Genomic DNA, 26,535 nt, shown 5'->3' on the forward strand with positions numbered 1-26,535 from the left:
TGTGTGATGATCAGTACCAGTCTGAGGGTCACGACTGGGAGGAGGAAGACACCCTGGCGTCAGTTGAGACTCCCATCAGGTGAGGACTGGGAGCAGACAGCAGTCACAAGCAGATGGAGGAATGGGTTGGGTTGGACGAATGATGGAGCTGGACTACAAATGTGATAAACTTTTGATCAGTATGCTATGAAGAAATATAGCGTTGCAGTGGGAGGAAGGGTCTAAGCATATGGGGATGAGAAACAACTTTTAATTCTGTGGGCCTGGCAGGCCTTATGTGGCCTGTCTGATTTGCATTTAAAGGATATTTTAGCTTGAAGACACATGGTAGACTTTACAGTGAGTATTTCATATGGAAGTCAAGGAATGGAAAAAAATTCTCTACAGATGACTGGCTTCCTGGCTGCTAAAGGCTCAACAGCTGATGGTGTATCCTCCAGGAAATCACAAACCTCCACTTGAAGCTGAATTTTCTCCCTTAGCTCCCATGCATAATACCAAATCTTTAGATTCCTGTAAAAACTATAAATTCAAAAATCAATCCTTTTGGGAAGTGTTAAAGGCAAAATACCCTAAATGCTAATAAAAAACATTTTTCCTTCTTGTCTAGATGATCAAACTTGCTGGAAGGTAAAATATCCACTTTCTTATTTCAAACAAGTTGTGGTATCACCTTTCTCTCTAATTTTTCCACATTCCTATTAATATTTTTTATTTCTGTCCTCACTATTGGTCTTTCACTCAATAGAAGTGTGAATTTGCAAAGATACAAGAGGAGATTACAGTATCATTAGCTAGATGCTAATATGCAGCAAAAGGTTTCCTTTTCAATAATCTTAGATCCTACATTCTCACTTTCTTCTCGTTAAATAAAGTAGGTAGGAGTATCATAGATAAGGCAGAAACTGAACGTTATGGTAAAATAAGCACACTGGAGTAAGTACCTATTCTATTGTGCAGTGTGTGTGAACATACTAAACATTGGCTCATAGCCTGTATATACTAAAGAAGTCATTAGTGTTTGGACAACATTTACAAAAAATAAAAGAAAGAGATATGTTAATACAAGCATTTGAAGAAAAAAATACTGACTTTTCATTGAAGTTCCTATCCTGATCCCCATACGGAAACTCTTTGGCTTTCAACTTTGAAAAATCAGAGATACCACTAAGGAATCATAGGTTTGAGCTCCTTGAGTGTGGGGAGAAAGAACACCTCAAACATTACCAGTTCAATTTTTTTTGTTTTGGTGCTTTTCAGAATTTGTTCCCCAATCTGTTTTCCAATGAAAATGGCTCTGACATAAAATGTTGGAATGGACCTTCTCTTGGTTATCAGGTAGGAATACAGCACTCCATGTCTGGCTAGAAGCCCATTAACTAATTAGGGGGCTGAAGTACATCTCCAAGGAGAAGCTGGGAGAACTGCATTTGGTTAGCCTTTTGGAGAGAAGTTATCTTCTGAATAAGGAGATCTTATTGCTGCCTTTGGGTACTGAATGCAATAGTCCAGAGAAGTCAGAACTAGACTCTTCCTTGAGGTGCACTGTGACAGCCATATGAGACAATAGATATGAGCTGTTACTCAGAAAATTCTAATTAGATATTTAGAGAAGTGCTTCTCACCATGAGGGTAGTCAAAGACTGGAACAGTTGTTCTGAGAAGTTATAGACTGTATACTGCAAAACATAACCAACTATAACTATATCTACCGTAAAATCAGGATCCATTTCTTTGCCTCTCTTCAAACAGGCTCTCTGCAATTTCTGGACTTGCCTCAAACAGTGGTAATTGAAAGCAACTTGGAAAATTTAGAGGTGATATCTACTGCAGGAAATGGGACAATATTAGCACATGACATCAGTGCCAGAATCTTTACAGTGACTTCTACATTTCTGTTTACTATTAATTGTGTTGGAAATTAAGGTCTGGAAGGGATCCAACACCTCCAAAAGCTCTACGTACTTGGAGACCAGTCTCCACACTTGAGACTGTCAGATAAATCCTTCTCTGTCCGTGAATGTACTTTTTGATACTTCTAAGTTTTCCTGGACCTAATGGTACAAAAACATTCAAATCTGACATGCTGCAATGGGTAGAAAAAAACCTGTGGAAAGTAGGAACTCTGACAAGACTAGGAACTTCAGGTCCCCAGAAGATAGCTATTCCTCTTCCACAAAACACATATGCTGCAGCTGTTTCTGATTACCAATGCTCTTGAATTTTATGAGGAACCCCTTCATAGTTCAGAGCTGGTTCAAATTTGTAGCAAGTGCCTTTTTCTAGAAAAAAACCCCACTAGACATACAAAGTCCAGGGGTTCATGCATTGTCATAGCTGCAGTTCAAATCAGATGAGAATCACTTGGCATAGTTAGGTTTCACAATACAGTAAATTAAATAAAAACAACACAAGACAATGAATTTCACCTACTGCAGGTAAAATCATACTTTATATTTGCTGTATTTCAATATGTAACTGCCCAGTACGTGGCTGTGTAAACATCATGGTTACTTCTGCCTGACTGCTTTGGGCCTGCCACATGTCATAAGATTTATCTGCCTCATCAGCACTTTCTAAACACCCAGGCAGCCAATTGAAATGGGGAGACATAACAGATGTGCCAAGATCTGCTGCTGCAAGCATTTATCTGGACAGAAGAACACAGAGCTGTACATCCAAACTCCTAACTAGTTACACTTCCATGTGTTTGAACAGCCTAGATCTACAACTGTGTTAAGGCTATACTGGAATATTAATTAAAATCAAGTTGAAAATGACATTACATTTGTGAAATATACCTTCCTGTAGTTCAATTTGTCTTTTCAGACACAGTAAAGGTAAAACACTATGAAAAAACTAGATTTAAAGTTGAATTTATGAAATTAGAAATTCTTAAAAAGCACTATTAAAATTCCATCCAATCCATGCTCTTTTATACCTTGAGGTACACATAAGTATAGTTAAAATATGCAAATTTGAATCACATACATGTGCCTATAAATCAAGCACATGAAGCAATAGGCAATGACTTTCTAAACACGTTTTTATTTTCTTGGCACCAAAATGAGGTCTATGGGCACCATATCCATGCTGAGTTTCAGCTGTTCGAACTTCTGTTGCACATGGAAAAGTCCTCCACCCCCAAACACATACTTGTGTAGGTTGATAAAATCATGAGATGAAATACAAAGCAAACTCATCATCTGCTTTTTTGATGCACAATACAGTTTCACCTGTATTCCTGCTCACCAAACCATGCCCTCCAGGAATGACTATCCCATTCTCTTTGAAGAGATCTCTCATTAAATAAAAAAAGAAACTCCTAGAAAAAAGGCCTCTCCTGCTTTTTTTGATTTCTCCTCTGAAGGCCCAGCATGCATAATATAGAAACCTTGTTTAAAGTCTCTTTTCTTGTAAAAGGTTCCCTCTTGTGTGGGGGATTCAGCCCATGCTTCCTGTCTCTAGGTTTGCCTAGGATACTAAGCTTGAAAATAGTGGCATTATAATAAGCCAGTTAACATGACTTAGGCTATTTTTAAAAGAATATGTAAACTAAATTATTTTCTCCCATCTTTTGTCTGTATAGCTAGATTCCACGTCTCCAAGACAGACTATATGAACATTCAACTAGAAGGCTTATGAAAAATAGCATTAATAAAACCCTTAGAAACATTTTGACTGTAAAGCATATATGGAGATATGTGGGATAATAACGTAAGAACTGTCTAAACAAAGAATTTCTCCAAACCAGAAGATTGATAATACAAAGATTTTCATAAATATGAAAATATTGCCAGCACCCTTCTCTTTCTTCACTGAGTGAAAAACACATGCCATATGTTGTAATGTTGCCCAACAATAAAGTGTTGCTGAACTAATGTCACTTTTCTTCATTTTCCTAGAAAAACATAAGCTCTGACAACAAGGAAGAATTTTTATTACCTTCCAGGTGAAGTAAAGAGTAACCCTATGTTTGTTTTATGAAATCATGAAACAAAATGAGTATCACTGACTTGATATATTTTCCTCCTGTTCTAAAACACAATAAATGGTAATAACTTTGATAAATTTCCTCATGTCAGTTTTGTGGTTTTTTCTCCCTACTCTCTCATGATCCTCAGCAGTTGTGGACACAAATGAAAACCCTAAACTGGGATATTCATTACTTAGGGAAGGTGAGATGACAGCAACTTCATTGGGTTTGAATGTCAGAATTTTGTGATGGCATACACTAATACACTCAAAATAAAAAAAAAACAAAACAAAACCAACAAACTGTGGCAGAAACTACTTTGACATCCCCTTCTATCTAAATGATCCGCTGACTAGAAAGGAAGAAGAGAAAGTAAATAGCCAAAAAAGAGATGCATTAAAATTAAAGGCTCCTGGGTTTTACTGCCAGTTCTGTCACTGAGTGACTTGGCAAGTCTCTCAATACAACTGTCCTTAGTTGACCTGCTTGTGAATTCCTTAGCAATACAAGACAGCATAACACTGAAGAACCTCAGTAGAATGGTGTTAAGTGTAATTAATTTATACTTGGAAAGTGACTTCCATTCTTAAAAGACCAATGAAAAAATGAAAGGGAAGGGTTTCTCTTTTTACAAATCCTTTGTTCATTTACAGTATACAATCAGCCACAGTTAGGGAGAAATTCCATGTTTATTATTTTCTCTGTGTAAATTGTAAGCACAAAAATTCATGGGTATTTTAAAAATAAAAATGCTGCTGAAATACATAACCTTATGCTGTTGTATGCCAAATGCATGCTAAGAGTCTTCCTTTAATTACTACACAGTGTTATTCAAAGAAATACAGCAAAAATATTCCAGTGCCACTTTTCCCTTTTCAATATGACCTCTTCCTTTTTTAGTCGATAGTGACAGTCAGATGGATCACAGTGCAAGTGTTAGCAGCTCGGAAATCCTTTAGAGATAAAAGAAAAAATCTCAAGGAAGGGTTTTATATACCCCAGTCACTGTAGTGCTTTCTCATGTCCAACTGAAACTACTCTAATAATCTATTTACTTGTCCAGGAGTCTTCCTCACAAGCTTTTCAATTAATAGCTACATAATACAGTTAATTTTTTCCCTGGATTTGTATGACACAACAGGCAGGAATGGAAAAAAACCCCACCCCAATCACCTCAAGACACCACAAACCAGACTCTCCTAAGCAACCAAGACCACAGATTACAGGCACACACAAACCTGCTCACTTCATGACACTTATCAGCAGATGCTATATAATATTCAGAATTGCCAGAAAAAAATCACAATAAAGTTATCAGTAAATGTCTCTATACCATGAGGCATCCACAATTCAGCCATAACGACTAGGCAGGTTATGAACTGATAGTCAGAAAATAAACATAATGCACAAAATCTCTCTCCTATGACAACAGGATAGGAGAGTTGAGGTTGTTCCCCCTGGAAAAGGGAAAGGTCTAGGCAGACCTTAGAGTAACCTTCCAGCACTTAAAGGGGAGCTACAAGAGAGCTGGAGGGGGACTTTATACAAGAGTGTGTCACGATATGACAAAGGGTAATAGCTTTAAAACAAAAAAGGGCACATTTAGATCAGATATTAGGAAGAAATTCTTTACTACACAGGTGGCAAGACACCTAGAGAAGCTGTGGATGACCCCTTCTGGGAAGGGTTCAAGGCCATGCTGGATGAAGCTTTGAGCAACCTGATTTAATGAAAGGTGTCCTTGCCCATGGCAGGGCAGTTGGAAACAGGTGGTCTTTAACGTCCCTTCCAACCCAAACCATTCTCTGACTCCAAGATGAAGTCCCAGTTTATCCAAGTCCACTCTGAACTGAATGATCAGCCCCTCCACCACAACAGCAACTGCATAATGTCAAGCATGTAATGAGAAGTATCTGCTTTCCCACTGAAAATCTATACCCACAGCAAGTCTGTTTCCTTTCCTCTTACCACACCAGTCGGGTCTGATGACAACGGAAAGACACAACCTTGCCCACCATTTCAGCTCTTCTAAACTACAACAGCCACATCTCTATTAGGATCCTTAGTCATTGAAGCCTTTCCTTTTAAATTATATGCTGAATTAAAAAATTGCTTTATTTGCTAAAGGATATTTTTTTGATTCATTGTAAGTTTTAAGCAGTACAGGGAAAAAAACCCTCCAATCACTGTAGGAAGCACAGAAAAAAACAAACACAACCTTATGCCAAGTCACAGAGGTATTAGAGTGGTTCTTCACCTACAGATCACTGTCATCCTTCCTGAACATGGCTGGAACTTGATTTGAGGGACACCTACCTAAACAAGGTTTCCCTCTCTTTCACCACTTTACACTACTAAATAGAAAACATGACTTAGTAGCTTTGCAGAGAATTTCTATGCTACATTAAGGAATTTCTAGAAAACTCTTATCCAAGAAACATTTTCCAGTTTGATGGTTAAACATCCATCTTTAGGGTTAGCTTCACTGTACAGAAACATTCATTAGGTAATAAAACAGAAGAGCCTGACTGCAGTAGTAGGTAGTGCCTGCAGTGTGTGCACAGAAGCTTTCCATAAAAGCTGTTTGTTCAGGTGCTAGCAATTGAGGAGGAGCTCTGGTTGCATGGCTGTGAGCTCCTGTGATGCTCACAGAGGGGTGTTTGCAGGCTATCACAGCTCTGGAGGGGGCTGTTACAGGCTGTGAGCTCAGTAATACTTGTGTTAAAAAGGTCCTAAATATATTTTTATAAGATACACAGATCTGTTTGGTTTACTGGTTAAATAATCCATGTGTCAAAAAGGCCTTAAATAGGAATTCATCAGGCAGGCAGGAAGGTCTCTCCTGGCCTGTTACAGCAATGGTGGGCTATTCAGAATGTCACTGGAGACCCTACTTTAGTGGCCCATGAGGACATCAATGCATAAATAGTTATGGGTGTTCAAGTAAAGTTGTTGGGATTGAAACTCAGCAATCAGCTAACAGGCCTGAGCAGCAAGCCATGGGGCAGCAGGGAGGAACTCTTCACTCTGAGTGCCTGAAGCCTCAAGAGATACCACAAAGACTGTACCTGCTAATACTTAACTGTGTTTGATAGCTCTGTCTGCTTTATAGTAAGATATGGAAAGACCTTGCAGTGATGTGTTAGACTGAGGGAAATCCCTTTGTTCCTCCCCTTATTCAGCCTCATGCTTTGGGGAAGTACTAACTGCCCTTGTCACAGTGTGGTAGAGAATTTGCCTAGTCACCTAATTAACATAACCCATCCTCTTAATTTACATGTCCCGCCCTCAAGTCCTTTATATTGTGAAGCGCATGTTTAATAAATGTCTCAGTTTGTGCCCCCCCAGCTGGGTCCGTCTAGTTTTTGACCATCACATAATGTTGCCTTCACTCAGACTGCTAATCTGGACAAAATTACTCCTTATTTAGTTCTAAGGAAAAAACACCAATAAAATCAATCACTGGAAAAGTGTAATGACACAGAAATGGTAAATTTGAATTTTGTCCTGAAATGTCTTCCCTCATCAAAAAGGGATGAGTGTTACTGGAAGAGTGAACTATTGTGTTACTGTGGCATTGCATCTACTGCAATGCTCAGATATGACAGGAGAAATTAAGAGAACAGGATAAAATTTTCCCCTACATAACTTTTAAGTGTCCAGTGAAAAGAGGTCTACAGAAAGCCTTACTCATAGCCGACTCTGAGAGGTTTCCAGTTTATTGCTCTTCAAGGCTCATTTTCAGTTGTTTGCGAAAACAACCAACAGCACCTGATCTAGAAATGCTCAGGTCAATAGGAAATGTTAGCAATTTCAGCAGGTTTGGATCAGGCCAGTGCTAAACTTGAAGAACTAATCTAAATTTACAGGTAACAGATTTATGAGTGCAAATACTTATCAAAACAGTTGAATGAATGGCTATGCATAACCATAAATAAGCACTTACATTCAACATGCATACACAAGCATTTATTTCCTTATTATGATGAAAAAATCTATCCCTTGGGTCTACAAATCAGAACATTATCTTATGAGTAATAATTTTTGTCCAGAAGTATTGATCACTCCTCTGAGCATTATGGGTTGCTCTTCTTATGAGGAGGTACTGATGATATAGTAAAGCAATATGCATATGAATGCTCTAATTTCCAGAAGTCACATTTTCTAGAACATAGGAGGAATCCAAATAGCATGTGTGCAGTTTCTAGATCAGGGTCCAAGAAAGAAAAAATGTCACATGGCTTTTTCTCAAAATACTATGCTCTTTTGTGGCTGCTGTTTCCTGCAAGAACTCTTATCCTTTCATTGCCTGGACACAAAAGGTTCCATAAAAACTGACCACAGAAAGATTTCACCTGCACATGACTCATGTGGTTGTCTGCTTGTTTAGTGACATGCACAAACTTCCTGAACAAAAAAGTAAAATAAAGCAGCTGAGTTCTTCTAAGTGGTTTCTAAGACGTTATGTGAACAGCATCAGAGTCAACTCTACCCTTAGCAATGTCTCCCAGGTACCGGTCTTAACACTGTCTCAATCTGTCAGCACTAGCATTGGCACATGTTAAAACTAAAGTCATCAGACATGAGCAGGTTCACACAATGGCTGTAATTCCCCCTTTTTGACTTTGAAAATATTAATATTGGCATGATGGACTGTTGATGTGGTTTTCCAGTCTCCTGTGAGCTGTGTCACTGTACTGAAATAATCGCTTGTGCCTAAAAATGAGAACAATCAGAGCTGAAAAGTCTTATAGGCAATTATTGTCATCTCCTTTGCACATCCACATCAACTAACATCCAACCTCCCTCCAAAAAAACTCCTCAGTTCTGAGAGAAAATTTCAGCCTAGTTTTCCTCATATATGCAACAACAACAGATTCCTCAACCCACTGCTGTTCCTTGTAAAGGATATCTGCTTTTGCTGTTTGCAAGAAGCATTCAGCTGGAAATAAGAATATTTTCCTATGTGAGATATAGGAGCTTTTAAAAGCTGTAATCTCCCAGCAGAAAGTGATCACTTTCCATTTTGCTTTTGCTCAAAAGGTACTTCAGTACTTGCATGGTATGAAGGTCTCTGCCCTTGGATAAGGAACTGTTGACTAAACAGTGCTCCTAACTTGTGCCTGCTTATAACCCTGTATTTCTTTCTGCCTCTCTCATTGAAAGGCATTCTCGTTAGACTGAATATATAGGACATATCAGACATCAGTGATGCTTTCTTTTGACCAGCTTTGTCTTTACAACATTCTTTCAGGTTTCTTTCCTACCTGTTTTTCAACTGTTCCACCATTTAAGTGACTCTGTCCCCTTAATCTGTGTTACTGCCAACGTTCCAAACCAAGTAGCTGATGTTTCTGTCTCCTGGATAGTAGGTTTAGAAATGTTATTTAATAAGTCCACATCCATTACCTTATTTGCTCCTTTCTAGCACCAGTATCCTCTATTCTTCTTACAAGGTCAAATTTTAGAGCCATGTTTACCATCAGATTTACTAGGGGCTGTGATGCTTATATTTACCTCATTGGTATCAGGAAGTACACATGCTCTAAAATTACATGATGTAATTCCAGCAGTACAATAGCCAATCACGGCCAGGTTTTTCCTGGTATTTTTGGCTCTCTATCAGTAATATTGACTGCAAGTCCAACTGAGAATTTACAAACCAGTCAATTCCTGCTTCTTAAAAGTCAAGAGTATCTGGTTATGCCAGAATTGCAAATCTTTTGATCTCTTTCTGCCACCACTGACTGATGCTGGCTCTGCCCCTGTCTCAATATTTACAAACAATTCAGATTCTTTTTAGGACACTTTTTGCAGCAGCAACATAACCATGCTCAAGATGACTATCAGCAATCCCTCCACTTCATCATCTTCCCAGACAGTTGTTTAAAGTATGGTACTGTATGGTGCCTAATGAGCCTCCCTGGGAGTTTATCCTTCCAAGACAATTGGCTTATACTTGAGTTCATTGCACTGCAACAATCTAAGCACAATCCACTGGGCTTTTCTGGCTTACAAATAGAGTAGAAGAGTCTTGTAAGTGTCTAATCCTACCAAATCAACTGCAAATATAAGTGCATGTCCCCAATACTGGTTATTGTATGTGAGATTCCTGTTGGCTTCTTGTGATGGTAACTCAGGTACATAAACACTAGCACATATTTGTAAGCAAGTTCCAAACTGATGAGAGTTTTTTAGGATATTCCCTTTCTTGGAAACCATTCTTGTTTACAGCACCTCAGTTGTTAGTCATGCTTATTTCCTTATTTCCTAATTTGGCTGAATATTTTGGATTTGTGTCTCAGAACTGATGTATTCTTCATTTACAAACCATTTCTAGGACATAATCAGGTGTTGCACTAGTTCTTTTTTCTGTTCACTATCTTGTTTCAATTCCTTTCTGAAATCTCCAGGTTTGGCTTTTAATTAACTAAAAAATTATTGAGTTTGCCATGGAGACCAACAAGCAGCTTATCTGCATCCTTTTAGTAGAAGGGGAATGCTAATAAGCATTTTGGAAACTGAACCACAGTCCTGACACCGGACAGGTTTTTTGCTTGGTGTGATTAGCTACAGAAAGTTTTCACCAAAAAAACCCCAAACAAACAAAAAAACCCAAAAATCAACCAACCAACCAAAACCAAAACAAAAAAACCCAAAAGACTGAATCGAGGAGCACTTTATATACTCTTTCTTCTACATAAAACGAGGCAGTTAAATGCCTCCCTGACATCCGATCCCGTCAGATCTCAGAAGCTAAGCAGGGTCAGCCCCGGATTAGTACTTGGATGGGAGACCTCCTGGGAAATGCCGGGTACTGTAGGTTCTAGTCCTGAGGACTTCACTGGCATTGTCCAAGCTCGCTCGGCTGTGGCAGATGAACCTCAGGACTTAAACGGTGGGGCCAGTTCTGTGCACGCTGAGCCTCACCTAAAATCCACTGCGCAGGCTGGAAGGGCACACCCACGTGGGGACAGCCCTTCCCAAATCTTCGTTCGCGAAGCCGAGCCACACACACACACATAAAACACTGTAAATAACAATAAACCTGTTTTCCCTGAACACAAGAGAAATAAAATAGTGTGAGATATAGAACACTCAATGCTTCTTTCATCCAGCCTGCAGACCACAGGGTGGCATGAGCAGAGCTTCTTGCTGCTTTCCTCCTTAGATGGTGGATGGACAGTGATGATTTTATAATCTTGTCTTCCCAAGTGCTTAGCATTTTTTTCCTTCACTGATGCTACTGCCACAGCAGAGCAACTTGTGCAGTTCTGCTGAAAATTAGATCAGGCAGCTGGGCTAGGTTAAAAACAACCCTCCTAAAAATTTATTTTAAAAAAATATTGGATTACTTCCCACATCTGTTTCAGTAAGTAACGCTGGCATAATTTAAGGGCCAGAAAACATCAGGGCAAGTCCTTCTGTACAGGAATTGAGTGGCCACAGCAGGGTACACCTAAGCCAGTACAGCTGAAGAGAGTGTCACAGCATTGGACCATAGCCTCTGCTCCACTCACTGTCCTGCCACTTCTCCCCGGGCTTGGCAAAAGGAGCTAGGAAGCTCTTTTTGACTCTGAGACCTTTTTGGGGATGGCGATATTTATCTCTGAGAAGAATGCTCTCAATTTTTCCAGCTCCTTAGTTATGGCAAGGTAGGTTAATCATGTCTTATTAAGCCTGAAATAGCAGATAATACAACCAATGAGTAACCTAAACCATAATATTACCATATGGGCTTAATTTTTAGGAAGGTCTTTCATGTTTAGACCTCTGTTAATTAAAGGCTCTGAGATGGTCTTGCTTTTCCTACTAAATTTTTATATTTAGTAGAAAGCATTTTTCTCAAAGAAGTCTAGACAGTTCCCTTCCTATTTAAATTGCACTTGAAACACTTTATTTCAGTCACTCAGTGAATTTGCCTTGGGCAACTGAATCACAGCTGACAGCAAACTAATGACTTTGATGGTGTGATTAGCAGAGATTATGGGCAACTGTGAACCTGCCAAAACATTCGATGTCATCACAATATTTACGCTAGCCATTATTAGGGATTAATAAGGGCCACAAAGAGGACTTGATTCCACCAAGTAGACCCTTCAAAAATTGTCATTGATATTTTGATTAAATGGTGAAAACTATTTTTATTTAGCCATTTTAAAAAATATTCTTTCTAGATGCTAACATTACTAATTTATATTTAAATTTTACCAGATAAATAGTTTCTATGACTTTTAAGAAACAAGTACTATGATCAAACACACTTGACAGCAAAATTTAGTATTATATTACACATGGAGAGTCAAAATTGAACTTAAATTCTGAGACTCTTATGCTATAAGATACTACAACAAAACCCAAATGGGAAAAAATAATGATTTCAGTAATCCCTAGCAATGACTTTTTGAGGAGTTCAAATACAAGTTTGCTTGTTCTGATGAGAGTTACTAAGTAGATGCTATTTGATTTTTCTGCTTCCTGGAATAAGAACTGCAGATTCCCCTGGCTGCTACAAGAACAATGGGCTGAACTTGCAGTTGAGCATCTTAGCTGCTAAAGACAATAAAAGTGAACTCACTGCATATTTGCCAAAGCTTTCGCCATTCATTTAATTTCCAAATGTCATACAGTTATATGAAATCTTTAAAAAGGTTTCTTAAGGTACAACAAACATAGGATGTTTTTAATCTTGTATTAAAGACATTTAATTATTTATAATCATGCTTATTTAAAATACAGTAACTTGAACTTATGCAAAGACTCATCACTGTTTAATAATAAAAAGAACCATCTGTTTCTCATGCCTGTGCCTATAAATATTTTGTTACTGTATGATAGTGGAAAACATGAAAAGCTAATGACTGACTGACAAGCAGACTATTTAGATGTTGAAATGAAAATCTAATGAAGAGCAACATCACTAATCACATGCTATCATTTTAGGAAGCCTCACATAATGATTTTTCAATGACTTAGAAACACATCCACCCTTGCCATTGAAAAGTGCAACACATTAACAGCAAAGGGAGACTTGTGGTAGCGAGCACAATTTCTTGTAAATGCAATACTTACCATGTCAAATATCAAATAGCAAGAAATAGAAATTACATTCAGTTTAAAATCTGATCTTATGAAGACTCAAGTATGCACCCAAGTATCTGAAAGACTGATTTCTAAGGCATAAGATATAGGGCCAATAGATTCTTAAAGTTAGATTAAAATTAAAATTCCAGTGAGCAGTTTTAATTGTGGAAAGGCTGGCTTTAAACTGTTAAATCTGCTAAAGCAAAGCATCTGAGTTGCAGTTTTCACTGAAAGAGGGAACATATTTAATAAGCCTTCTAGACTTGTATGTAGTCACCACTGCAGAATTCTGCTTTCATATTTCATACATTTAGCCTAACCCCAGTAAATCCTGTGACATTACACAGGTATAACATAAAATAGTCTTTAGTGCCGATTTTTTAAGAAGGATTCCCACTCTTCCTTTTCTCAAAGGAGCCTGCTATCAGCTGTGTAAATGCCATATCTGTAATAACAGAAAGAGAGGCTGAAGTGTGCCAGTGATCTTACCTCATATTCAAAGTCCTCTGCTCTATCTGCTTCAGCAGGCAGGCTGGAAAGATACTCATTACCTTCATAAAATTCATGCTCCACTGGGTGAAGAGAATGGCAGCTATACAGAACAAAGCAGTACAACAACAGTAGATGAGACAATAGGGTTTTTTAAATTAAAATGTGATAAAAAGAAACCCCATTTCTTTTCAGTTTTCTCAAGCTCTGGCTGAGTTTATTTTTCTGCATTCATCTTTTGTAAGATTTTACACAGGGTGGTTTCTTAAAGGGTCTGCTATAGGTCAAACTGCTTAATTGTGACAATTTGGGACTCCTGAGACTCGGCTAGGGGCCACTCACTAATTATCTGGTCATAGTCCTTAATACCCACGATCTACAACCCACACTAGGCTCACAAACTGTTCAAGAATTCACATAAAACAACTTGCAATATCCTCTTCTGTTAAAGTGGTAACGAGTTGGTGAAGTGCACTTGAGCAACCGCACCCTTACAAATGTCAGTAAACTGCAGTGTTAAATGGGCTTGGTACACAAAGAATGAGGTCTTTACAACAGCTTTAGACCCAAGGCTGGATCCCAAACATGCAGCACCCAGGGTGTATCTGTCTTAGCAGAAAACTCTTCCTCATGCTGAGGGCATGGGAACTAGATGGCATTTCTCATGAGGTGGAGTCAAAAGAAGAACTCTACTTATGTATAAGCACCACCTGCTGGTGTTTTTATCCAATTCAGTTCCAAGGAATTCAACTGATGGATACTTTAATTCATATAATTTGTCATATGACAGATGAAACTGTACTTTTTGATTTCTATATTTTTGGAATTGTTTTGCTTTCGCTAAGGGGACCTTCATATTAAATAATTCATTTCCTTGATTTTTTTAATGAAATTTGGAAGAACAGGAAACAGCAAGGCAAGCTCTTTCTAGGTTGGAAGAAACCTTTTTGGTGTTTTGGAACACAGAAGAACTAGGGCTTAGTTTAGGATGAATGAACACATGAACATAAAGCAAACATGGCCAAGATTGCTTCCTGCAGCTCTAATTCACAAGCAGAGTTTAGGAAAGCTGTCACTGAAGCCTGAATGAGACAGTGGTTATCAAAGACATTTGTAATTTATTTAAAGTGTTCCTGATGTTTTTTCAAAGATAAGGCTACAAGCTTACCACTGCAATGCCTCAATCCCACAGGTAAATAGCAGAAGAAAATAAACTGTACCTGTCTGAAAGTAGAAAAGGGCAGATATCAGGAACTGGTGGTGTGGAAGGCCTTAGTTTGGCCAAAGCCATAATGTGCTCAAAAGTGATGTCAGTCTGAGTGCTGGCATCAATAAGCCGAACATCCTGAGGGCTACTGTGACCTTTGCTAACTGGGGCTCGTCGCAAAACCTGAACCACAATTGGCTCCTTGGCATTGCGAAAAGCTTCCACTGCTTCTTCATGAGTGGCCTTGGAGAGGTCCTTCCCATTGACCTAGAGAAAAACAGGAAGATACAGCAAAGGTTAGAGAAAAGACAGCCTAAAAATATGGACGTAAAATATAGGGGGATGAAATATTTGTGGAGTGCATCAAGCCACTTGATGACATTGACTGGAATATATTTGGTATCCAAGCAAGAGAGAAGATACAGCTAGGAGAAGAAATAAATTCTTTAAACTTGGCTAGAAATTAGAAATACTTAGAACCTTTCCAATAACTGTTCCACCCAGTTAAATCCAAACACAGCAAAGAAACTAGAATATTTTAAAAGTAATGTAAAATTATTGCTGTCATCCTATTTTATTCATCTCATAAAATACAAATGAAAAAGGAGGAGTGCCTATAATTTTGAATTTCAGCATTTTCTGTGGGATGCAATTGTTTAAAAGGATTTCAGGCATAGTATTGTTATTAATGAAGATATCAATAAACATGCCTCCGATGTCTAAAAAGAAACAAGGCCAATTTTCAACGTTTTCCCACTTACCTGCTATGGCTATTATACGATCATTATGACCAAAGATAGTAAGACTTGACTGACATAGTCAGCTAATGCTCTTTTTTAAGGAAAGAGAAAACTAAAACAAATTAACTGAATAAATAACTTGGTATGAACAGGAAAATAATAAATTATGCTGCAAAAGCAGCACAACTTGGCAAATCTAAAAGACTGTGCCAAGGTTTCTCTCTGCTACAGGCAAAGTAGAAAATTCCTTCCAGTCCAGATGAGGACTTTGGCTATTAAAAAAGGTAACTGCAAGGATGGATTATGCTAGATTCATATGAATTCAAGAGTTTAGGGCAAGATTCTCAAGTATCAGTCCACTACAAAATGTGAAGTCTAATTTGTCAATGCCAGTCAGTAGCTAAGCCCTTGGACACAGGGTTGTGCAACATGCTTACACAGAAAATACTATTCCATTATTTCCAGAGCAATGGAATCACTGTAGACTGCTGCACAGGACCTAAATGTTGTGAGCTACTATGGAAACGAGATGATCCTGTGCTGGGGTAGAAAGGCAGGTTTTTCTAGGACAAATTGTGAATATCTGAGGGCACCAAAACCTGATTAAAATTTATATTCCCACGAAAATCTTTATTAACTGGCAGAAAATCAGAAATAAGATTCTACTGCAAGTTTATATCCAAATTGTGTTGTATAGACATTGAGTCATAAGACTGATAAATGAACTAAGCCTAAACCCTCCCCTGAAATGATACAGACCACATAACTGACTTTTCCCCAGTGTTTGCAAATACTGGGTGAAACAAAAATTTATTTGTGACATCATTCTTTCATTCAAGAAATTCTTGGAAGTTCCTTGTCCAAAAAGAAAAAAAAAGAAAAATGCAAACAAGAACAATGCCAGCAAACTTAAAAGAGCATCAGTAACTTTGCAGCCTTCAGGAACATTTTGAGGCAACATGTTCAGCCACAGTCTTGTCTATTTATGTGCATGGCTATGATACTGTTGACCATTAATTACACGCATATATCAAGCCAATACTTTTCCAGAGTATGTGCCAGAGCACAAGTTAGAATCATCTTTCTGGTGACACAACTTCCAGAGAAGCAGTGCTTTCACACCCACATTACTCATGAGGATGTGCAAAATAACCACACTACAGTGTTGGAGGAGACCAAGGGTTTATACAGTGGCAAAAATACTACAAGAGATGGATAGAGGAGGACGCCGAAGTCCAGGAACCCGGCTCTCCGAATACGGAAACTCTGCGAGAGATTTATAAGGACTCTAATGTTCACACCCTATATGGACACTTCCCCAGCTTGAATGTTATACCCTTAATGTGGCTACCCTGGTTATTTTTCCCTTAGTCGTTCCTTATCCAAGTTTCCTCTTCCCACAAAACTCTCCGGGTCACAGCCCCTGTCCTGGCCCGACCTGGCCATGGGGGCAGTTGCCGGCGGGGCCGACCACGAGGCGCCGCTGGAGCCTGGGCGGGGGCTGTCCCCGCCTCGAAGTGCCGGAAGCCCTACGGTAGACTTTCCCCGCCCATCTCATTCTCCCATTGGTCCTTTTGCCGCTCCTCCCCTCCCTCCTTCCCTTCGTTTGTATGTACCCAATGAACTGTGTTACTCCGCCCCGTCTCCGCCCCTCATCCCCGCCTACATCCGGGGAATTCCCATGCTCTCCTCAAAAGCCAGCGCGCAGCAATAAACTTGGCTTTTCCTCGTGGAATCCTGGAAAGTGTGGGCTTGTTCCGTTCGGGACGGTCGCCGGGCCGGGGGCGGGAGGAGCCAACCTTCGCTTCTAAGGGGCCTGATCCTAGGGAGCCCTGCTTGTCGCTTTCCTAGCCTTGCTCCTGGAAGCGGAAACCTCTCCACCGTATCGGTGGGCTATTTACAATCCGCTGATACTACAGCATAGCCACCAATGCAAAGATCAGCTGATCTTTTTAGCTAGCCCTGATGCTGTATGTGTTGGTGAGAAGGCTGGAAATTTTTAACAGATTTCTATACATAAGAAAGCTCAAAACTCCCTGTGCTGAGATGCTGCCCGGGATACCCAGAAGTACCATACCACCGCAGCCTAGACTGTGATCAGGTAATACGAACAGCAGCTTGCTTGGTAACCTAAGTTCAACATATATCTATGATTTCTCTGTTGACTGAAGCCAAAAATAATAAGATTTAATGTTATAATTTTCTTGTTTAAATTATCATCCATCACCTTATAACCTTGGGCTACATTAATCTAAGTTACATGGAAAAAATCAGTGATATCTAAGAGGAAGAACCAGAGCAGTCAAAGAACAAGTTACATTTTAAGAAAACCAACGTAATTTATCCAGGGAGAGAGCTTCTACAAACCCTTTCCAATATGCCACCATGGTGTTCAGAGTCAGCCCCATCTAATAGAGGCAATTAGAGATAAAGCTTCAAGCCTAGGTCTTCTAGTCACTCTTCAGTTCCAATCTCTACTTCATTCTTGTTTCTAACTCATATCCTATCAAGGACACAATTTTTCAGTTTCTGAAGTTTTTGTAAAAAGTGTGTCCTGTAGGCTCCGTGAGGAACTCTCATTCCTAAAGCCCTGAGAACAGAAAAATTACTTTTCTAACTCCCCAAACCTTTTTGATACTTTTTAAGCTTCGGGTAACTATATGGTGTTTCTCCTAGAAAAAAATACTACATAGCACTGTATCAGTGTCCCCCCCCTTCAAGTATAAAACAAAAACTCTTCTGTATCCCAGCTGAACCACATGGATTTTGGCACAAGTTGACCATTTTATCACAGATCCACATCAGGAAATCAAAAAGATATTTGGATAGCATACAAAAAACATTATTAGTTGGGTTTCTTTTTTTTTTTTTTTGAGAACCGGAAGCTCTGTTTATTCCCATCAGTCAATACTTATTCTGAGGAAACAGACATAAATTCACAACAATGCCATTTACATACAAATTTTATTTCTAAAGAATAATAATATTTGAAAATCACATGAATGTGAAAAAATCACAAAAGTTACACATTTTCATTTATCCTGGGAGCCTATGATTGATCTCTATTTTCATTTAAATGCCTATTTAATTTGAAGACTTAAAAAACATTCTATCCTTTATGTTGTTTTCTTATGAAATACAAGCACATTGGCCCCAATACTTGTTTCAATGGTCACTGGAAGCTGATCAACGCACTTTCTCAATCTGCATAAAGGTCACGTAATTTATGAATGCCACCTTTCTCAGAAGAAAATCTATAGCTGAATTACTCTGTGCTGTCAGCTGTCCTGCCCACTTGGGGCTGAGAAGAGAGAATTTTTTTTAAAAATCTAAAGCCAGTGGTACAGATTGGGTTGGAAGCTCTCTTCATGCAGCTTCTTTAAGGATTTTCTGTCTCCTGTATTATTCCCCAATTTAACACTCACACATAGTTACCCTGGGAGCCATATACAGCTGAGCACTTATTTACAGCAAGCCATTTACAGGTTCTTAGTGGATGATTAAATAAATTCCTTGCTTTAGAAAGGTTACTTTCAGTGGAATCCAGGGTACTATTTTAAGTGGATAGACAAATCAGTCACTTTTAATAGTCAACACAAAGACATGGGAATACATTTGTTGTAGCAGATGGGCTAATTAATCCACAAGCAAGTTGTGAATTTTAAGCAAAGAATATATGTTTTCTCATGCAAACCATCCTCCTGCCCTGTTTTATTACGCTATTGGTTAATGAACGCTCTCTCCCCCACACATCCCCTGCTCCTCTACAGGACACACTGCAAAGTCTGGGCCACTTGTCAACACCTACCCCAGAGTCACTAGTGGCCACTGCCTGGATCCTGGCCATCCCCTTTGGATTCTTGCTCTAAATCGAGCTGCATACAAAACTTCATCAGCATCAGAAAATAAAGAAGAAAATGGGCTTTGTCTTTCATGCAAATATCGACCGACTTTGGCCAACTGCCACTTCTAATGCCAGCACCACCGTACATACACTTACACCCATTCACACAGAGGTGGACAGCAGAGAAGGAAGGACAGGACTAAACAACAAAATAGTGAGTATAAAAAATGTAGACAACTGGTTGTTAGGTTATCCTCATGTTATGAATTCTGAAGAAAAGGCGAAAAAAATCAGTCCTTTGATGAAAACTGTTTCCAGGATTTAAGTGCCCGAGACTGAGAATTTGAACTGTCCTGTCTGTCTTCTAATACTTTCCTACTCTTGATAATTTAACACTGGCCAGAATTTTTGAACCAAAAGAGCTAGAAATGTAGATATGTCTCCTGTAGTCTACTTTTTCCACATTGGGCAAAAATGAAAAAAAAAAAGAAAAAAAAGGAAGAAATATATACAGTCATATGAATGCAATCGTCACAAAAGGTGTTGCATTACCAGCTCATGAGATAACCTCCTATCCACTGCAAATATCTGGCATATGCAAGTTGAAATTTAGGATCAATTCTGAAGTAAAATCCTTGGAAATGCTTCATTTATTCAGTAGAGGCAAAGGGAAGAGTAACCAGAGTGTTCTGCAAGAGTAGAGATGTCTAGATGTAAGGCTCTCCTAGCAAAATGACAGAGATGCTGTCTGACGTGATGATCAAGTTCACACGAGGCTCTCTGTCCTAGGAGATTTCAACACCCATACAGAAGATGCCCCTGACCTGACAGGTGCTAAATCTACTCTCATCACAGAAGTCTCTTCACCTTCAATCCCTCACCCTAAATACACCCAGGCTTACCACACCCTGGGTACATCCTTGGACAGCAGATTGGCACAAAGATCAAACCCTGTCCCTATGTTTGACCACTCCTTTTGGAATGGAATTTGAGCCCTTCCTAAGTGTAGGCAACAGAAAAAAAATAAAGAACAAAACCATACCACCTTCCTCCCAGACTTACAGCTTTTGGCACATACAGACTCTAGAAAAACTTCCACTGCTGAGGAGCAACAGCTGTGAGGCTCTGTGGGCAGGACAGGGTGGCACAGCACCTGTGAGCTACCAGTGACACACATGCCAGAGAGAACACTGCTAGTCTTCTGCTAACACAAATATGATAGCTCATCTACTGAAAGTGCATTTGAGACCCTGACCTTTTAGCTGACAGTTTAGTACTAAGCTGCATTTCTTCAGCAAGTTAATCCAAAGATAGCAAATTCAGCTGTTATCCAATATCACTATCTCAGTCAGGGTTCATGAAAGTACAGCAAAGAGATAACTTTTATTCTACTCCACCCAAGACACTGTTTAATGACATTTCATCTTCCTTAGCCAGATGAGGTAAGCAACATACATTTCAATTTGATCCTTTGCTGCCCGGCCTGCAAAATATTGTCATCTCTCCTAAAACCTACACAAGCTGCTGAACATGCATGTTCTGGCTGCTTTCTTCAAGCTGAACCACAAGCTTGTAACAAGAATTACATCTCCATTACCCGTATTGCTACAAAAACTGGGAAAATAGAGAAATAGACCTCTTTCTGCTTTGTAAAACCTCCTCTCAGAGGGGAACAAACCAGTAACCTCTTGGCAATTTTGATTACTTTAACAGCAGCTGTCAGGAAAAAAGCACTCTTCTTTCAACTGACCTCAGGAAAACGCTCCATTTTGTCAGAGTTGTTCACCATGGTCAGTGTATCTGTGGGCAGGTCTGACAGCTACAGCTTCTCTCTATGAAGGACATGACACATCCCCAAGAGACTGCAGCAAGAGCTGGACACTGTCTGGAAGTATGGCCTAACAAGATATACTAGGGAATTCAAAAGATTCTTAAACTGGAGTGGAAAAATCCCCCAGGTAGATGTACTTGGAATGGACAAATAGTTCTCATCACAACTGCAGTTAACTACAGTAAACTAGTAAGCAAGGAAACCAATAAGGATAAGCTTGTGCAATCCCAGTCATCTCTAACTAAAACAAAATGCTGCTAGATGAAGCATCTCCCAAAATTCTGTGTGCAGAATTGTGCTCCATGTTTCGAAAGAAAAGTCAAGTCTATCGTAAGCAAAGCAATCACTGAAGATCCCCCTTACCTTTAGGAGGAGGTTTTGGGTTTTAAACAAAAAATTTATTGACTGCTTAATTGCTTTTATGGTATTGAGTATAGGAAATGGACGGTGTTTTAGATGCATTGTCTATAGCCTGCTTCCAGCTAGCTGGGTTAGGCACAACGATCATTCACTACAAATGCACATGAACATTTCAATCTCCTCCAACAGTGTATGGGACATTTCTATGCTTAAAGACTCTTTGTAGATTTGGGCCCTCACCTTGCAATATCTCTTAAAAAAACACTTGGATGCTACAAGTCACATCGGCTGGATAATTTTGCCTACTCCAAGCTTAAAATCACCACTGAGTTCCACCTTTAACTTGTGGTTGTTAAAGGTTCAAACACAGAAAGATGGTGTTGGGAGGAGCCCCTCAGAGAATTTTTCTCACCTTACCAACACAAAAGGTTTGGGCTTGGAGTGCCAGAACTGAGGACAAAAGATGGCTGATGACTTTCAGATTCCAGCTGAATGGTGGAGTGGAGGTGAGAAAACAGAACTCCAGCACCTGGGGATGGGGAGAGGTTTTTACCCTGTGTACTGGCTTGACTTTTGGGAATTTTCTTTGGGCAGCTGCAGTAAAAGAACCACTGCTTGCTACTGAGAGCTCTTTTTCTGGCTCTGCTCTTTGCTTTCCCCCCTCCATCTCTGGGCATCCTGAGCTTCAGAGAGAGAGAGGATATCCATGGCTGTTTTGAGACATGCTGCAGGCTTTTGTTTTCTTTCCTGGGGACCGACTTAGACTGCAAGAAGATTCCTGGGGATTAGCACCACTTCTCCGCTGCCAGGCCTTCCTTCTTGGTTTGGAACAAAGGACAAGGAGAAAGAGAGAGAGAGAGAGAGAGTCCACATGAGTGTCCACTCCTTGTCTCTGCCTTGCTGGGAAAACACTGAGATTTCACCTTGCAGCCAGCCAAGGTGTGACACTGACACTGTCCATAAATATAACTGCTCCAGGAGGAATCTACCATCTGGGGGCTAGTCTCTTTTGTTATTACTTTTGGTGCTGGGAGAGAAGTTTGCTCTGGTCTCTTTATAGTTATGTCTACATATATATGTGTATATATAGTAGTCAAGAACAGTTATCCTTCTTATATCCATTTTCTAATTAAAGTTCCTTTTTCTTAAATTTAATAAGGAGTGAGTGATTATTGTGGAGGAATCCTCTCCTCTGTTTTTTGGTAAACATTTTGGTTTTTCCCTCAAACTAAGACAGTAGTCAAAGTGCAAACTCAATTTCTGCACTCCATAACATGAGGCTTGGCAGATTGTGTAACTGGAAAATTGTTCCTCCAGCTCATAACTGTGTGTTAAGGCAATGCACATCTCACAAAGATCCTTTCAAGTCCTTTAATGTTGATGTCCAACAACATCAGCACAGCTCAAAAAGTTCAGCTCAGAAATCACAGCAACAGCTCAGAAAAGATTCATTTAACTTTTGAAAGAGAGAATTTACTATCTGCAGTTCTCTTGGGTTGTGTTATCTGCAATTCTCTTGGTTTGTGAGTGAAAAGAAAACACCTAATTAAGTTCAAAAATCACTGTATTAGCTTCAGAGTGAGCTGCCCAGAGACAACTGCAGGTAGACATGCATTTGCGATCAGCTGTTGTTATCCTCTCCCAACTTCTTTCATCTACTCAGTTGACCTGTGACTAGCTGCAATGGCCATTTTTCTTGCATCCTCTTCCAGCAAGTATTCCCAGTTTCATTCTCCTTTCCCTTGCTTTGCTATCTCTGGACTCTCTCTTAGGCTGTCAGCTCTTCTGACTCTTCTGCCTTCTTTCAGTGTGGACCCTTCTTTACTTCCTAGGAGTCTTCTTACTCTCATGCTTGCTGATTTCAGCATCTTCCATCTTTCCTTTCCTGAATGCTTCTCCACAAAGACATTCCACGGCCCTGTCATTGACCTTGTTCCCTACCTGGAGGTTGGGAACACTGGCACTTGCCATCCTCCCATGGTGACAGCTGGAGAGTCTGAACCCTCATGAGGTCTGCCTTCACCAGCGCCTCCTGGTACCAACATGAATGCTCAGCTAACCCAGATGGTAATGTTGCAAGGCTGGGGTGTATTTACTATGCAAATTGCTTTTAATACTGACAAACAGTTTTTCTGATGATATTAAGATTCTGCCCGAGGGCAATAAAAACCAAACTGGCTGTGACATGCATAAAATTTGTTGTGTTACTTCTTGATAAAATTAGACCATCATTTATTACATTAATCATTACAAACTTTTACTATTTATGGATTGGACATTAAATAAATCTCTTGAGATCTACCACATACAGCAACTCTTTGATGGTGGGGAAAATACAATCAAAGGCCAATGTGTGTACTCATAACAAACACTTTTTATCCTTAAGCCCTTGCACTGAATGCTGTATTCTCCTGTGAACTTAACGGTGTCCCTACTCTATCACAAGCTCACTCTCCTGTTTCTCTTACAAGGTATGTATTTTTTTCAGGGGAGAGGGTCTTCAAAAGATAGTTGCTATTAAAGTTTTAGGAGATCAAATTAACAACATTCTTTAATCATTTGCAATTCCCAAAGAATAATGGAAGAGACTGAATGGCAGATTTCAGGACTCTGTAAATGATGTGTAGCCACTGTTTTCCTTTTCATAGAATCATATTCTGCATTTCACTAACAGAAAAGTTTCTCTTTGACTTCTAAAAAAAAACTCCACCCTTCTATGAACTCAGCCAGAGCTGGCATCTCCACTTGAATGTTACACTTATCACTGTCATAACAATTCATCCACATACAGACGACTGAAACTCCTGGTCTCCTCTGAACTGAGTAGTTTAAAAAGATAGATGGCTGCCTTCTGGCTAATTGTGGGAGTTCTTTCATTACTATAAAAAGACTTTTTATATCTCAAGTGACTTTATAAGTAGTGAATAATGAGACTTAAAGTCTTTGGAAAAGAGTCTACTGATCAAATGCTAGGATAACTTATGGGCATAGTGACCTTTTCCTCGGTAAGATACTCCAAACTGCTGCTGTTGGCACATTATTAAAATTCCCCATTTACCGCATGCAGTTAAGCACAAGGCAGACTATTTTTTTATTTTTAAATTCAGTTTAAGGTAGCACAGCAAGAGCTAGAACTCTCCCAGCATGGAGGGCTAACTCCCAGCCACTCTAGCTGTGCAGGAGCAGGACAGATGGCTGTGGTAGTGCAGACAACTGCCTGGGTCTCACCACCCTGCTTCTGACTGCACTGCCAGGACCAGGAGCCCACTTCCCCTGTGCCACAGCAATCCTCAACCCATCAAGGGAGCCCCCTCCTGCCAGCATGTCCACCAGCAAGCACCACTGCATTGGCTCATATGAAGTTGCAGAGAAGAGCAGTCAACAGCACATTGCCTCCAAACTGTCTGGTAAGCAGAGTTTTGCCCTGGCCAGGAGGGTACTCCATGTGCCAGCATTTCACACTGCAAAACTGCAGGAACATTAAAACCAACATGAGAGCACTGAGCCAGGTCCCAGCCCTGGTCAACACCCTGGCTAATTCCCAGGTTCTGCCACACATCTAGCACAACCCAATGTCCTGCTTGGGTGCCATCCATAAGAACAACTAAGATTAGAGTGATCCCTAAATGCACCTACTCTGGCCTTTTTAATGAATGTACAAGAGACTTGCTCTACTTTAATATGCATTTCTTACTGTGCATGTTTTAATTTTTATCTTGAAGAAATAGAAAAGGCTCCTCCTCTTTGGAAATAAAACTTCGAGGGTCTCTTTCATTATTTGTCCATTCTTTTCTCATGCTGCCTTGACACTAATTTGACAAAGTTGTTCTTTAATTTTCATGGCTTTATTCCAGAAGAAGGCAGTAAACCATGGTAAAATACAAAACACTTAAGCCGCACACAAGTATAGATTAGGAGCAGAGTGGCTGGTGAGCAGCCCTGTAGAAAGTGATCTGGGGGTGCTGGTTGACAGCAGGCTCAGTGTGAGCCAGCTGTGTGCCAAGAGGGCAAACCCCACCCTGGGGTGCATCACAAGCTTGTCAAAGGAGGCAATTACTCTGCTGTATTCAGCACTGGTGTGGCCTCAGCTGGAGTGCTCTGTGCAGTTCAGGGTCGCAACATTTGAGAAAGATGTGAAGGTACTTGGTGTGCAGAGGAGGGCAACAAAGGTGGTGAAAGTGTTGGAAGCAATTTTCTGTGAGGAGCAGTTTAGGACTCTGTGTTTACCTACTTTGCTGAACAGGACTAATGTCTCAAAGTTTTTTTATTTTTTAATTTTTATAGATTTTAGAAGTAATTGTAGTAGATGTAGATTTTAATGTATCAGTAAAAGTAACCCGAGTAGCTTAATGATTCCACATACCAACCCCATCCTATATCAATCTCTCAAAATTCTGTTAGCTGTTTAGTCTTTTTTTGAAGGTAGAATTGCAGAAAAACACCTTAAGGCCTGCATGAGAAAATATAAACACAGACAGAGTGACCTCCAAGCCCAGAACTTTGGAAGGCCTCCAATGGCCTGATGTGCTACGAGGAAGATGAAGATAATTAAGGAGGAGTCCCAAACTCCCCCAGACTCAATTCCCAAGAAGGTGTGCCAGGGGGCGGAACGGGGAAGAATTGGGGGGTGGCAGAATGGGGATTGAATGGATATTATTATAAAAACCATAGAACCAGTGTCAGAGGGCATGCGTGTGGGTATGTATTCCTGGGGCCTGGAGGCTCATTAAAGTTTCTGCTCTTCTTATCTCCTACTAAATTGGCCTGGAGTCTTTTCTCTACAGTCTTTAAGGCAACAGGAAGTTGAGGGGCAATCTCATTGCTCTCTACAGATTCCTGAGCAGGGGAAGGGGAGAGAGCAGTGTTGATGTCACTGGTATCCAGTCAAAGGACACATGAGAATGGTGCTAAGCTGCTCCAGGGAAGGTTTAGAGTGAATATTAGGAAACATTTCTTTACTGAGAGGGTGGTCAGTCATTGGAACAGCCTTTCTAAAGAGATGGC

The 26,535-nt window shown here is 39.8% G+C and overlaps 1 protein-coding gene across 2 annotated transcripts in view; it reads right to left on the reverse strand.

Annotated features, from left to right (window-relative positions):
- PDZRN4 (PDZ domain containing ring finger 4) overlaps positions 1 to 26,535 on the reverse strand; it is a 235,610-nt gene that overhangs the window by 24,233 nt on the left and 184,842 nt on the right. For both annotated transcript variants that reach the window (XM_071549986.1, XM_071549987.1), the window contains 2 exons: positions 14,770 to 15,023; positions 13,550 to 13,652 (listed from right to left, as the gene is read on the reverse strand). In XM_071549986.1, coding sequence (XP_071406087.1) covers positions 13,550 to 13,652; positions 14,770 to 15,023 — 357 coding nt within the window. The remainder of the gene's footprint in view (positions 1 to 13,549; positions 13,653 to 14,769; positions 15,024 to 26,535) is intronic.

The sequence above is a fragment of the Pithys albifrons genome, chromosome 3 (assembly GCF_047495875.1).
Source record: "Pithys albifrons albifrons isolate INPA30051 chromosome 3, PitAlb_v1, whole genome shotgun sequence".
Classification (NCBI taxonomy): domain Eukaryota; kingdom Metazoa; phylum Chordata; class Aves; order Passeriformes; family Thamnophilidae; genus Pithys; species Pithys albifrons.